Source organism: Lynx rufus, unplaced genomic scaffold (genome assembly GCF_022079265.1).
Source record: "Lynx rufus isolate CCGP_SWC_20201006 ecotype Redwood Valley unplaced genomic scaffold, mLynRuf1.p SCAF_9, whole genome shotgun sequence".
Classification (NCBI taxonomy): Eukaryota; Metazoa; Chordata; class Mammalia; order Carnivora; family Felidae; genus Lynx; species Lynx rufus.
The window spans coordinates 108,895,901-108,910,343 of NW_025814897.1; the positions used below are offsets into that span (position 1 = coordinate 108,895,901).

The window sequence follows — 14,443 nt, forward strand, 5'->3', positions numbered from 1 at the left end:
CTAGGTCACAATCTCAGAGATTCCGATTCCATCCACCCCCGGTGGGGCCCGGGATCCTGCATTTCGAACCTGATGCCACTGCTCCAGAGACCACACTGGAGTCAGCCCGACCTGGAAACCCGCAGACCCCTACCTACTGTGTCAGCAAGGGTGAGGTCAGGCTATTGCAACAAAGACGTGTCAGAGCACAGCAGCCCAAGTGGTCGTGGGCACCCGGGGTTTTGGGCTGACAGGGTGCCTCCTGCGTCCTCAGCAGGGCCTTCTGGGGGCCCCACTTCCGGCCAACAGTGAGGAATCTTCTCGAAGGTAAGAGATGGGCAACTTGCAAAGCGCCTGGGTGGCTCAGTCAGTTGAGCGTGTGACTTTGGCCCAGGTCACGATCTCACGGGCCGTGAGGTCAAGCCCCGTGTCGGGCTCTGTGCTGACAGCTCGGAGTCTGGAGCCTGCTTGGGATTCTGTGTCTCCCTCTCTCTCTCTCTGCCCCTTCCCCGCTCATGCTCTGTCTCTATCAAAAATAAACATTAAAAAAAAAATTAAACAAAAAGCGAGATGGGCAATCTACAGGCATTACACATTTCTCTGGCAAAAGCCCAGGGACGGGGCCCCCCTGAGTTGCGACGGAGGTTAGGAAATGGAGCCCGGCTCGGTGGGCACATGCCTTGCGGCCACACCGTGACACTGAAAGAAGACGGGCGCCTTTTGGGTGTCGCTGCAGTTTGCAGGCCACCGTCCAGGGAAGGAGAGCTCTGAGGAGCACACGTGGGGCTGATGCCATCAGGCCAGCCCCGGGTGGGTTTGAACTTGGTGGGAGGCTGTCGCGGGCCCCAGGTAGAACAGGGGGGCAGAGTAACTGGGCTCTGGAGTTGGAGGCTTGGATGTGTCCGGGCAGGCAGTGCGACATGCTGGCCATGTGACCTTGGACACGTTACACACACTCTCTGAGCTAAGGCTGTGATAAGAGCTAGAACGCTGTAAACTGTGATAACAATATTGTGATGGTTTGGGGTGGGGGTTAAAGTTTATTTATTTTGAGAGAGAGAAAGCAGGCACACAAGCAGGGGAGGAGCAGAGAGAGAGGGAGGGCGAGAGGATCCCAAGCAGGCTCCGCCCTGTCAACGTGGACCCCGACGAGGGGCTTGATCCCACGAACAGTGAGATCATTAGTGGAGCTGAAATCAAAAGTCAGACGCTTAACCGACAGAGCCACCCCAGGCATCCAATGATGTTTTGTTTTAAGATTTTATTTTGTTTTTTAAAAGCAATCTCTGCACCCAACAGGGGGCTCAACCTCACAACTCCAAGATGGGAGCCACGTGCTCCACTGACAGAGCCAGCCAGGTGCCCCTATTGTAATGGTTTTCATTGGGAGCCCCCAGTAAATGGTAAGAATCCCAGGCACTCAGGTCACCAGAAGGTGGGCCCAGGCTGACCTCAGACCAGATAGGGACATTAGTAGGTACAAACTCTCCTCGGCTTCATTGCCAATCAAGGAACCCCTCTTTGGCCAGTTTGTAACCCCCACTTAGCAACTGAGATGGGTAAGAAAAACAAACACCGTCCGTGGGAGTGGCCAGGCCAGCACTCCTGGGGGAGGTGGTCCCCGACTTCTGGCACCGGTCCCCTGGAGACGACCCCAAGAGGGGCCAGGCAGGCAAAAACTCCCGGTAGAAAGGTGGGAGTGCAGTACCAAGGAAGTGGGCGTGGTGGCTGGAGCTGGAGGACCGATCAGAAGTCTGGCCCCTGACCTCAAGGAGCTCCCTGTGTAACAGGGTTAGGCTGAGAAGCAAATCAACAACCACGACACAGCACAGGGGAGGGAGGGCCGTAATCCAGGCCTGTGGGGGATGTGGAAGAGATCAGGGGACGAGGTGGGGGTGGGGACTAGGAGGTGGGGGGTTGGGAGTGGTATGAAAACCCCCCAGCCAGTCAAGAGGCAGGGGGGAGGCAAGGAAAGACTCCAAGGGACAGTGCTCCGCCTGGGCCCGGAGCGGGCTTAGCCACCCCTCGGGAACTGTTTGCTCCAGGCCACGAGGGAATAAGCCTTCCAGGCCAAGGCCAATAACAGCACAGCTTGTTCTCCGAGTGCGGGGCTGGGCTGTGGAAGCCCCCAGGGAGAAGAAAGCTAGTGGACAGGGAGGGCCCAGGAGGTGGGGGGGGGGGGCTCTCCCCCAGACCGGAAAGGAAGCCACTGAAGGACCCTGGACCAGCAGGGGACAGAAGGCTGCTCTCCAGGGGGGTCACGCAGGGAGCAGTTTGAAAGGAGGTGAGGAGGGCCCATGAGGACGAGTTGCTGGAATCCAGGGGGTGGCTGGTTAGCGCCCAGGGGCGCAGCCTCTAAGAGCTCTTTAAGGGGTGAAGCCCCAGGCTGGGGGCCAGAAGGTCACCAGCACCACGGGCCGGGGAGTGGACTTCACAGACTCAAGGCGAGCGCTGCTGGGGGGCTGAAGTCAGCCTGTGTTCCGGAGCCCAGGGCCCGGGCCCACTGCTGCTCACCCTTGGGAAGGACTGGGCCTCTCGAATCGGATCGCGAGCCGGTGCTTTCACCTCGGCCTCCAAGCTGGGCAGGTGGGCGGTGGTCTCGCTGGGGAGCGGCCGGCATTACCTGCCGGGACTCACCCCCACGAGCGGAGGAGGTATTCGTAGCTGAGGAAGGTGACGGCGTTGACAGGAAAGGCGCGGGCGCTGTTGATCGTCAGCCCCCGGAAGAAGACCCCCAGACCTTCCTGCCGGGCGCTGCTTACCATGCAGTCCAGCACCCCCCGGTACGCCCTGCGCTTCAGCCCCGCCATCTGCAGCCGGGACTTGATCACATCCAAGGGCGTGGCTACGGCCCAGGAGGCGATGCCTGCAAAGCCCCCTGCTACCAGCACCGTGGCTGGGCCTGGGGTAGAGGAAGCCCAGACGGGTGTCAGACCCCGAGGAGCAAGGCGCCCTCCCCCCCATCCCCAGCGTCCCTCCCCATCCTCTGGGCAAGGGCCAGCTCCCCTCCCCCGCTTCCCCCTCCGTCCCCCCCCCCCCCCACGCCAGTTCACTTACTGGGGTCCTGGCCGTCCCGCGTCGACTGGCGGCAGAGCCACTCATAGGTGACAAAATAGATCCCCATTGTGGGGGTGTCCCTCAGCGTCAGGGCCCAGGCTCCCCGGAACAGCCCCCGGGGCCCCTCCTCCTGGAAGATGGAGACCGCACAGTGCACAGGCCCCCGGTACCGGGGCGGGGGGCTGCCCGGAGGCCGCGCCCTTGGCTCCGTCTGGTTTTGTAGCCGGACTTTGATGAGGTCAAAAGGGGCCAAGCAGTAGACCTGTATGTAAGGAAGCAGGAAGACCCTGGGTGGGGCTCCGGGAGAGAACGACGGGCAGAGAACAATGGTTTGATCCTAACAAGAGGAAGGTAGGGAGCAGAGAGGGCTGCATCTTCCCCCGCCCCGTCCCCGCTCACAGCCTCTGCACACAGGGCTCGGCATGGGCCAGACGGCTTCCGTAGCATCAGACCCCTGACGGCGAGCAGCACTGCCCCTCTCCCTGGACAACAGCATTGAACTTGCCTGGTGCTTGGTGCTCAGAGACAAACCTGGATTGTTTCCCCAAGACTGAGGATAGGTTTCTAGCCTCCCCAAAGCCAGGGTGAGACCCACCTGCAGTGATTGGGTCTGAAGAAAGGATTTAGTCTGTGCCCGTGAGACAGCAAAGGGCTGATCGCCATCCCCCCCCCTGCAGGGTGAAGGAGGTCACCTCAGTCCTGTTGGAGACTCCACTTCATAGGTTCTCCCTCCCCTACCTCCTGCAGGACACCTCTCAGAGGCCCCTGACGGGGTCAAGTGCTGGGCCAGCCTTTCCTGCCTCCTGAAAACCACCAACTACTTGTGTCCCAAGGAAGGTGGGTGATGGTGGGATCTGCGGGTCCTGGGATCTTATCACCCGGCTGAGGCAGAAGGGACGAACATTTGGGGTAGTATTAGGACTGAGGGTGGTTCCGGGTGGATGTGGAGGGAAGGTGGGGGCAGGGGCCAATGTGCGAATCAACGCGGATGCACTAGGTCAAGGTCAGCTGTTAGAGTTCAGATGAGAATTGAGGTGAGGCTGAGGTTAGCACGTCATGAGGGGCTTCTGTGGTTATTGTTTCTTTCGTGGAAGGTACATGAGCTCAGGTCCTCAGCCCTGGAGATGGCTGATGGCAGAGGCAGCTGGAAGTCGGCTCTGGCGGCGATGGTCAGAGGGCGACAGGCCAACTTTGCTTACTTCTTCCCCTGTAGGAAGGGCAGCCGGCTGGGGTCCCTCCCCCTGAGGCGTGACCCTGATATCATCCTTCAGAGTCTGTGGGCGGAGCCAAACTCAGGACTCCTCCAGGGGATGTGCCCCTGAGTCCAGGGCTCCTGAGGGTGAGGAAATGGCCGAGCCCAAGGTAGGGTGGCCAGCAGGGGCAGGTTAGGGTCCTCACTCCCCAACCTGTGCCCACGGGGTGAGTGGGGACGGCAGACACTGCCACAGTGTTTGACAGGGTCAGCCTTTGCTGAGCCAAAGGCAACTTTTGTGCACATCAGAGGTTGTCATTCCCTGCCCTGTGCTAACCAGAGTCACTTCCTGCCTCTTCTTCCCCATCTCCACACTGAAACACAATTTCTACTCCAAGATCCTGTTAAACCGAATCCATGGGCTTGATGGGAAACTGAGTTCCAGTCGGTCCTTGGACCAGGTCCCCATCAGTGACCCTATAACACCCCGTTCTGCTATCTGTTCTGCTTTTTTTTTTTTTAATTTTTAACATTTATTTATTATTGAGAGAGCATGAGCAGGGGAGGAGCAGAGAGAGAGGGAGACAGAATCCAAAGCAGGCTCCAGGCTCTGAGCTGTCAGCACAGAGCCGGACGCGGGGCTCGAACTCACAAACTGCAAGATCATGACCTGAGCTGAAGTCGGACGCTTAACCGACTGAGCCACCCAGGCGCCCCTGTTTTGCTTTCTAAAGAGCAGGAGGGGAGGGTGACTTAGGAGCTGGGCCTTTCTGGGCCGGCTACCAGCCTGGGGTCTCAGTTCTCTTCCTTGTTTTTGTGGGGTGCAAGTCTCAGGGCTTGGGAAATATGCAGGCATGTGTCCTGCACAAGAAGGGGCAGGAGAAAGGCCAGGACCTTTGGGGGTCTCATGAATCATTAATTCACTTGAGCGAGCCGCCTGGTTCTGTCCTTTGTCCTTGCTCTCTGCCCCATGAAGTATGTTAGGAGCGTCAGGGCAATATCAAATAGGGGGTGACGGAAGGCGCCCGGCTGGGGTGTGGAGGGGAGCCAGGCAAGAGTCCCTCCGCCTCTGTGCTCACGCCCCCCAATCAGCTGGGATTCCCCCTGGTGCCTGGAAGCCGCGTCTTCCTCCACCCCATCAATCAAAAGCTGGATACTTAAGTGCTGAGAACAAAGACCAAAACCGAATGATGAGAGCTATTTAATGATTAACGCCCTGGGCCTCTCGCAGCGAGCTCTGTGGACTGGGGCCCCTCGAGGCTCACAGATCCCGGCCCGCCACATGCTGCAGGCAAAGGGGCTGAGCAGGGCATGAGCTGGGGCAGTGCCAGGACCACGCCAGGACTGGAAGGGCTGGGCTCGGAGCTCTGGGAGCGCTATCAGTTCTCCAGGGCAAGAGGTCACCTGGGGGAGAAGTCTTCCCAGAGCCCTGAGGCTGGCAGAGCCCTCCGGAGTGGGCAAGCCCCGTCAGCCTCAGAGTGGAACATCGACTGTTCTCCATGCAGCCCCCTCAGCACCGTCTCCCCAGACCCCACCCCCAGCTCTCTCTGCCTTCTGCCCTGCCCCCCCCCCCCCAGTGTTCTCCATGACCCTCCCCTCCAAGCCTGCAGCCCAGACGGCCACAGCCAGCTCTGCCAGGCCAGGTCATCGGGCAGAAGCCAGGAGCTGGCCATTCCCCCACAGCTCCTCATGTACCCGGTGGGGAGACCCAGGGTCTGCAGAGAGGGCTGGGAGGGGAAGCAGCAAACGGACCTTCGCTGTGCCCACATGCGCGCGTGTGTGGATGTGTGTGCGTGCATACACCTGTGCGCGTGTGCATGACCGTACCCGTGTGGACACACCCCACACCTCCCTCTCACCTGCACGAACCCTCCGGTGCAGCCAGCTATGAAGACGTGTATGTAGCTGGGTGGCTGGGCCCGCCGTTCCTGGTGAGAGGTTGCCGTGAGCGCCAGCAGGGTGTTGCTGTAGATCCCGAACAGGACGGAGTTGACCATGGCTATGCTCGCAATGGGGAAGCTCATTCCCTTGAAAAAGCCCAGGAGCTGTAGAAAGATGTGGCAAATGCTAAAGTGGCCGGGGGACCAGGGAGGCCTCCTCTTCTCCCCTCCCACCTCTGGCAGGGTCTCCTCTGGCTAGAAACCACTCCTGAAACCTGCCGAAGGGAGGTCGAGGCAGCCCCAGGTCCATCCTCGGGGCACCAAGCTACCACCCAGCCACGGGTAGCCCCAGACTTAGGTCATCTCTCTTCCAGGGACAGAGCCCTGCCAGGGGGCAAGAAAGCTGGTGCTGGCCACCCGGAGGCCTCCTATGCCAAAGCCCCAAAGAAGCAAGACACCCACCGACTCATGGCGGTAAGTCTTCACCATACAATCGATGATGCCCCGGTATGTGGTCTGGGTCTGTAGCCGCACCTGGATGAGGAGGACAGAGCAGGCAGCCCAGCAGGGATGGGCAGAGATGGCTCTAGCCCAGCTCCTCCCTCTGCCCAGCAGGATGCCAGCAGGGCAGGACTGAGAGGAAAGATCCCCCTCTCAAGGCATCCTGACCGTTGGTTCAGGTCGTAGCCTTTATTCCTTGAGTGCGTCCCCTCGACTCACCTTTACAGTGTCAAAAGGGTGTCCCAGGACCAAACCCAGAGCTCCTGTGGGATAAGAAGATGGTATGAGTGAGGCCCCTTGCACCATGCTGAGGAAGCAGGTGCCTAGAGGGAAGGGGAATTCAGGGGGGAGAAAATGGGGCAGAGCCCTACCTGCCAGACTCCAAAGAAACTCCAGCTGTCCCCTTTGCAACCTCCTCCACACCAAGTGCTGGGTGAGACAGGCATGGGGACGTGGGGACATGGGGACAATCAGAGAGAGCCCTGGCCCCACCTGGAGGACACAGGCCGAAGGGAGGAGCCAACCACAGACACCACGTCCTCATAGCGTCTAACACTGCCTGTCTTGCCTATTTAACCATGGAGCGGTGGGATGGGTTCTCCAGTGCTGCTGCCTCGCTGCCGGCCTGACTCCTTCCCTCTTGCCTTCCACTCACTACTGCCGTGGAGTATGTGGCCTCGATCCAGACGGGGCCCTGCTCTCCCCCCCTCCACCCCCTCAGCCAGCAGTACGGAGCTGGGAGCCCTTAGAACAGTCGTGCTGACACCAGGGGAGGAGGGTCCCGGCCCCCAGGCCATCTCCCCTGTGTAGCAGGTGCAGGTTCTGGAGACAGAATCTTCTCAGGAGGCAGGTTCGAAACGTCCCTCTCTTTTCTTCTGATAGAAGTGTCACCCAGAAGCTGGGCTGGGTCCCCAGCACAGCAGGCCTCAGCGACAGGGCCTGCAGCCCACGGCTGGGTAGGGCAGAGGCCCAAAGGGGAATGCAGGACAGCTGCTGGGGTCAAAGGTGAACTTCCTTTCTGAGCCCCCCAGGGTGGGCCTAGGGAAGCGGGGTTCCTGGTGCGGGTCTGCAGGCGCAGGTGAGTCTGGGGGAGCGCTCGCCTTGGCCCTGGAGGCGAGGGCGGCTCGGCTTCCTCTCCGCTCCCCTCAGGCAACTGCCAGGAGGCTCCGGGATAGCTGGCTCTGGGTGCTTCTGGGCCACCAGGACTTTGGTCTCAGCTCCTACCAAATCACCAGGAAGTGACCCACCCCTGGGGTGGAGGGGATGTGACAGAAGGGAGAAAAGTGTCTCACCAGAGATCCAGCCGGCCACAAACTCCTCCACGGGCATTGTCCGGCAGGGGCGGAAACTGGTGGCTCCAGCAGAGACACTGGTGAGTGCAGGTTCCTGGTCTCCCTCCCCCTGATCTGCCTGATAACTGCCACTAATGTTTAACTCTGCCCGTAGGGTGAGCAGTGGCCCGCTGCCCAGACCTCGGCACCAGGAGAAGGGAGGGAGCCAACTCGGAGGAGGGCGCACCGTGTGAAATCTTAGGGCAGGGGTGATGGCCCGGGTGGCCTGACCCCCTGCCGGCCGACGACGGCCTCGCAGCCTCCCACGGTGACCAGGCAGGGCAGCCAGGCCCCAGCCTCCAAGGCTGCCTCCGGCTTTAACGAGCCTACCCGGCCCAGCGGGCCCCAATCCCCTCTATCCCCACAGCACCTCACGCCAGGCTGTCGCCCACTCGGGACAGGCAGCCAGGCCTGCAGAGATGGAGCATGGCCACCAGGGGGCAGACAGCCGGTGTGGGAGGACAGGAGTGATTCTTGGGCCTGAAGCCCTGCCTTCTCCCAGGGTTGTCTATGGCTCCCCAGCTCCCTCGTGTGAGTCAGAAACAGCTTCCCTCGCTTGGCCTTCTCTTCTCCATCCCTCCTTTCCAGGGGGAAAGCTGGGGATTTCAAGCTTGTAAAGGCTGGTGTGTGCCTCAGTTCAAGGGTTATGACTGCCCATTTCTCTTTGGACAATAACCCAAACTGACAAGGCAGGGACCTGAATCCCTCTCTCTCGCTCTCGGCTTCCTTCGACCAAGCTTCTCTGTTGCCAATACATTCAACATGCTACAGCGTGCACCATTATTCCACTCGCCCGTCGGCTCTTTACGAGCTGAGTGCGGTCAAATACACTCCTCCGTGTTGTTTTGAAAATGGTATTTCACATCATTTAAAAATTGGGTTGCATCTTTTGAGAAATTAGATGACCGTTCATGCCTTGTGTTTCTCACACCTGTCTGGTACTTTTTTTTTTTTTTCCAACATATGAAATTTATTGTGCTGTCTGGTACTTTTATTTTTTCTGCTTCCGCCCTCTCTCTCTGCCTTAGGGGGGCCGATGTACATGAGCAGAGGCAGCATGGGCTGTGGTGTCGTCCGGTCTCAGCTCTGCCCCCACCAGCCAAGTGATCTGTGGCAAGGCGCGTGCTTCCCGAGGCGCTTTTCTCCCGCGTCCTTTAGGAGTCTCCAGAGGTCACTAGAGGGGGTTTCTGGGGCGGTGGTGTTCACGTTCAGGATCACGACCTCATCCAGGGCTGTGTTTCTGACTTTCTCCATTACACTTGAATGATTCCCTTGCAGTGGGGCACGGGAGCACAGCGGCAGTCCCGCAGCCTTGGGGGCAGAGGCAGGGCATCAGGGCAGACCCATGGGTGCAGGCAAAAAGCGCTGAGCTTGCTGAACATGATGAACCTCCGACATTAACAGAGCGCACAGGGGTTCTGATGTAACGTGTTGTTTCCATCGACAGCCACAGAATATTCTGTCAGATTCTATTCTTAGGTATGCTGGGTAGGGGGGCGGGGGCGGGGTCTTCTTTCGAGGGCACAGAGATCCAGTGCTCAGGTGCCATGGCCCACAGAAATCTGTGAAGGCACCAAATGTGGGTCCCAACCTTTGGAGTCCTCCTTGACCCCTCCCTTTCCCTCATACCTCAATAACACTCCATAAGGAAACTCTGTTGGGTTGGTATTGCCTTCAAAACACATCCCACACCCCACCCCTCCACACCTCCTCCCCTGCTACTACCCAGGCCCGAAGCCACCATCACCTCCGCTTGGATCCCTGCCTGGCCTCCCTGCCTCCACCCCTGCCCCCTTCCAGTCTGTTCTCCACCTCACAGCCAGAGCTATGCAGGTGAAATTTAAGTCAGGCCATGTCTGTCCTCTGCTCCACACCCTGCACGGGTCCCATCCTGCTCAGAGTCAAAACCAAAGTCCTTCCCAGGCTCTAGAAGGCTTCACAGTACAGCCCCATGTTCTTTTGACCTCCTTCCCAGCCACTCTGACCTCCTTCTCTTCTTCAGAAGGGTTCCTGGCTCCAGGCCTTGGGCATCGGCTGTCCCTTCTCCCTGTTGGCCCGGTCTAGCCTGGACTCAAACGTCATTTGCCTGGCATTCCTGGTGCCCCTTTCCTGGATCTACCTTTCCTTTCTTTCATTGCACTCATCACTGTCTGATGCACTGTGTAATTAACTTGTTGTCTGGGCTGGGATCTCGGGCTGTTTTGTTTACTGATGTTATCCCGAAGGCTTAGAACAGCGCGTAGCACAGAGTAGGCACTCAATCAATTTTTGTTGCAAGTGTGAATGAGCAGACAAGCGAGGGAGCAGCATTAGTGGCCAGCCTTGCAGCCACCCCTGGGTCTCCAGTTCTCTAGCCCCATCTCCAAATGGCCCCAAAGGATGTAAAGTCCCAACAATACTCCGACCTGCCCCTCCAGATCTCGTGGCAACTCTTACTTCCCCAGCAGATGCCCAAGAATCAGTCCCGCTCACCCTTCCGCTTTCCCATTGTGGCCAAAGCAGCATCCACCCCCCACTACTTTCTTGCGGGCAGACAGGTTCTATGAAGCGGGGTTCACGTCTGACCTCCTGGGGGTCCCTGGGCTGCCCCAGTGACCTTCCTGAGCGCTGGCTTCTCACCAAGGGCTGGACTACGGTCCTCATTCTGCTGCGTACCCTCTCCCAAGGGATGGTGGGCAATCCCTTCTGTGGGCCTTAGGGTCCTTCACTGCTTGCAGAGGTAGGAAACCAGCCCAGTTGATTGCTGAGTCTAAGCTTCTTGGCTCTAAAGGCCTGAGGGCTGCTGTCCTCACATCAGAATGGGCCCTGCTCTCTTCTCTCATCCCAGCCCACCACCCCAGTTCAAGGGAGACCCACTACCACTCCCTGGAGCCTTGCCAGGCTAGCCTTTTGCCTGGCAGAGCAGAGCTCTGACCTCGTCCTTCTCTAGCTCACAACCTCCAAAACATCCTCACTGCCTGCCAAACCCACCACACACCCCTCTCCCTGGTGTTCACACCCCCTCCCAGGTGCCACCCCATCTTCCCAGCCTCACCTGCTGTGCTCTGATTGCCCAGGGCTTCCCCGGTGTCCTAACCTTGCTCCCACAGTTCCCACTACTGGGAATGCCTTCAGGAATCTCTTCTGGTGCCCCTCCTCACGGGACGTGGGTTCCGGCCTCCTTACCACCACATACTGCCAGACATCAGCTTTGTTATTTAAACGTTCTGATCCTATTTTTTCATCAACAAATGGAGATATACTATCCACCTCCTAGTGTGGTATAAGGATTAAAGGACTTTGGAAAGAGAGGTGCCTGAGTGGCTCAGTCGGTTAAGCGTCCGACTTCTGCTTAGGTCATGATCTCGTGGTTCATGAGTTCGAGCCCCTGTGCTGTCAGCTCAGAGCCTGGAGCCCGCTTTGGGTTCTGTATCTCCCTCTCTCTCTGCCCCTCCCCTGCTCACACTCTGTCTCTGTCTCTCTGTCTCAAATAAATAAACATTGAAAAAAATTATAAGAAAAGAATCTGGCACATTGTACACGCTCCACAAACAGCAGCTGCTTACTCTTACTTCTACCCACATGGGCCATGAGGGTGACATGAGGAGACAGGGGAGGGCCTGGCACCCAGCAGGGCTCAGGTAGTTGTAGTTTTAAACCTGCATTTCTTCTGGGCTTCTCTCTCCCCCCTCTCTACCTCCACTCCCTAATTCAACCAGAACAGAAGCTTCCTGAGGGCAGGGCAGTGTCTCACCCTGGCCCCCATCCCCTGCCCTAGCCCAGACCCCACACCCAGTACGCACTCAAGCACACTGAACCGTGTCCCACTTTGCTCCCACTGGTTTAGGGAGGCCACCAAACCATCGTGTCCTGGTCTGAGGGTCCCAGAGCTTAGAACCTGGAGGCAGATGCCCATTCTGACTGCAGTCTTCTCTCCAGCTCACACCTGAGCTCCCTTGAGTCCTCAGTTCACGCGAGGAAGACACGTTGTAACGGGCTCAATTGCACAGCAGTGTGGCTCCTGGAGGGCAGGTAAAGAGAGGTTTCAAATACTGAGGAAATTGTGCTGGGTTAGGAGATGGGGCAGCCTCCCAATGCAGGGGGCGGGGAGGAATCAGAGCATGGTGAGCCCACGCCTCCCCTTGCACCCCCCACCATCCCTGATCACCCAGCCCATTGTGGTGAGAACAATTTCTGGTTCCTCTGGCTTAGGAAGGTGCCCCATGGACCTGTTTTTCTCCCTGAGAGCTACACCTCAGGCATACACATGCTGGCATTGCCAGGACATGTTGGTGACGTGACCCTGGGATAATGGTTTCACACCTGTCTCTTCAGGGGCCCAATGCCTCTTTCTGGCGTGGGAACGGCTCAAGGTCTCCAGGCTGTGTGTCTAAGATAGAGAGGGCTTATGTGACTGCACCTTGAAAAATCAAGTGTGTCTGGCCTGGGTTTCTAGCATATAACCTGAGAGTCCTAGGAGGCCACTGAGTTCAATCTCTTCATTTTACAGATCGGATACTGGCGCCCGGGGGAGAAGGGGCTTGTCCAGGCCGAGTCCATAGAAGGGCCCAGTCTTCTGACCACAGCAAAGAGCCCCTAACCCCTCACGGCCCAGGGGGAGCTGCTGCAGTACAGGCTGCTGCCTGAGTCACCTTTACGCAACACCAGAACAGTGCGGGTCCCTGACACGTCCCAGGACGCATCTCCATTTTTGCAAGTGAGGGCACCGGCCCCAAACCACGCACAAGTGATTGCCCATAGCTCGGTCACCATTCCTGATTTCCTTGAACCTTCGCCACACCTTGTTACAGGCCAGCGGGCAGGCCCGTGGAGGGGGTGGGGGGGGGCGCTGCCCTCGGTCACCGTGTTGGTGGCGGGGATGTTTCGCGGCGCGGCAGCCTGGGGACCAGGGGCGTAACCAAACACGCGAGGCCCAGGTTTCCGCGGGCCCGTGAGAGGCGAGAGCGCGCCGGCGCCAGGCAGGGCGCGTGCGCCGCAGCCCCGGGCTCCCATTGGTTCCTGCGGGTTGGGAGGCGGGGCCGTGCGCGTCGCGCTTCCTCCGCCCCAGCTTCCGCGTCCTCGCCCCGGTAGCCGGACCCCGAGCGGGTGCCAGAGCCTTACCCGGTTTCAGAGCTGGAGTCGGACCGGAGGGGTCGGAGTTAGACCAGGACCCTGGGCTGAAGCGGCGGGCACTGACTCCCTGCGAGGTGAGAGCGCGGCGACGCCCTGCGCGGGTCCTCACCGCGGATGGGAAGGCGCCGTGCCCTGCCCGGGGCATCCCGGCGAGTCGACCCCGCACCTGACCACCAGCCTCGAGCTTGAGTTGGCTGAAGACCCGCTGGTCTGCACACCGGTGCCCCCAGCCAACGCTGTTCACTTTCGCAGATCAGCCCGGGACTCCAGCCTTCCTCAGTGAGAGTTTGAGGGGCTCCCCAATCCCCTCATCCCTGGACACTCCCTCCCCCAGTGGCCGTTCTTTCTCTTTCCTTGTGTAGATGGACGGGACAGAAGGCAATGCTGGGCAACCGGGCCCCGCTGAGCGGTCCCATCGAAGCAGCGTGTCCTCCGTGGGAGCCCGAGGTGGGTCCCTGTCCCCCTCACCTAATCTCCATACCCAGTTTGTGTCTCAGCCCTGGGGAAGTGGCCCTGGCTTGTCATCTCTTTCATTAAAGAGAATCTTATATAGTAATTAACAAATAAGGTCTGTAGCCGTGTGAAAAGTGACGGAAGACAGAGGACGTGGGCTCTGTCACTAGGCTGTTGGCCAAGTTGGGTACTGTTCTTGAACTTCCCTTTCTTCATTTGTAAAATGAGCATATCTTACATAGCTGTGGAATTGAAATGAAACCTCATGAATGAAAGTGCCACCTTGACTTTCTTTGATTTCTTTCTCACAAACAGCAGGGTGAAAGCAGGCATCATTATCTTCATTTTATAAGGAAGGAAATTGGGCCCTAGAGAGGTTAAGTCAGTGGGTACTGGAGCCTGCATTGACTCTGTTTTCCCTACCTGAAAAGTGAGTCTGAATCACAGCCTCCTGGAGATTATTTTATGGTCTGTCAAGAAAGTAGCTGTTAGAGGCAGGACAGACTGGAGATCCAAAACGCACGTTCATGTGTGTGGATGATAAACTATACCTCTGCCTTTCATAGGCTTTACCCCATTGGATTCACAGCTTGTCTTTGAGAGACGGGGATTAGCCCTGCTTTAATGAAGCAAGTCACATTCACACTTGCTGGAATCAGCCCACCAGCCAGGACCCCGGCTGGACTGGAACCCAGGTATTTGGGCCTCCGAGCTCAGGGGTCCTTCACTGTACCTGCAGTTCCAGGGATGGGGATTTGAATTTGGCTGCTCTTCTGAGGGTCTCCCTTCGGCACCAGACTCCAAATAAGAATCCTACAAAGCTGACACAAGTGAACACTCAACTTTTTAGGTTATATTTCTCCTGGCCTAGTTAGACTGTCCTGGAAGGCCATGGTATTGAGTCCTGAGGCTTGGAGAATCCTATGGAAGCTGAACCC

The 14,443-nt window shown here is 58.4% G+C and overlaps 2 protein-coding genes across 7 annotated transcripts in view; one reads left to right on the top strand and one right to left on the bottom strand.

Annotated features, from left to right (window-relative positions):
- Nucleotides 1–2,612: 2,612 nt before the first annotated feature.
- Nucleotides 2,613–7,938, bottom strand: SLC25A45 (solute carrier family 25 member 45). Of its 3 annotated transcripts, XM_047072533.1 has the most exons (6): nucleotides 7,902–7,938; nucleotides 6,829–6,872; nucleotides 6,571–6,642; nucleotides 6,088–6,273; nucleotides 3,037–3,298; nucleotides 2,613–2,881 (listed from the first exon to the last, which is right to left on the bottom strand). In XM_047072533.1, exons 1-6 carry the CDS (start codon nucleotides 7,936–7,938, stop codon nucleotides 2,613–2,615), a joined length of 870 nt encoding a protein of 289 aa, XP_046928489.1. The 3 variants fall into 3 exon arrangements, with proteins under 3 accessions (XP_046928489.1, XP_046928490.1, XP_046928491.1); XM_047072534.1 differs by lacking the exon at nucleotides 6,571–6,642; XM_047072535.1 differs by lacking the exon at nucleotides 6,088–6,273.
- Nucleotides 7,939–12,984: 5,046 nt separating this feature from the next.
- FRMD8 (FERM domain containing 8) overlaps nucleotides 12,985–14,443 on the top strand; it is a 33,211-nt gene continuing 31,752 nt past the window's right edge. For 3 of the 4 annotated variants that reach the window (XR_006960508.1, XM_047070252.1, XM_047070251.1), the window contains exons 1-2: nucleotides 13,040–13,126; nucleotides 13,415–13,499. Coding sequence is in view for 3 of the 4 variants with exons in the window: in XM_047070252.1 (XP_046926208.1) it covers nucleotides 13,415–13,499 (85 nt within the window). In the remaining variant the exon portion in view is untranslated. Of the gene's footprint in view, nucleotides 13,127–13,414; nucleotides 13,500–14,443 lie in introns of all 4 variants that reach the window. The other variant, XM_047070253.1, reaches the window with a different exon arrangement.

Bases quoted from the DNA above. Each gene is read 5' to 3' on its own strand.
- SLC25A45 (XM_047072533.1), bottom strand. From the start codon at position 7,938: ATGCCCGTGGAGGAGTTTGTGGCCGGCTGGATCTCTG. The intron at 3,299-6,087 runs GTGAGAGGGAGG...CCTTACATACAG, and splicing joins GCACCGGAGGGTTCGTGCAG to GTCTACTGCTTGGCCCCTTT. The intron at 2,882-3,036 runs GTAAGTGAACTG...CCTCTACCCCAG, and splicing joins GCGGGACGGCCAGGACCCCA to GCCCAGCCACGGTGCTGGTA.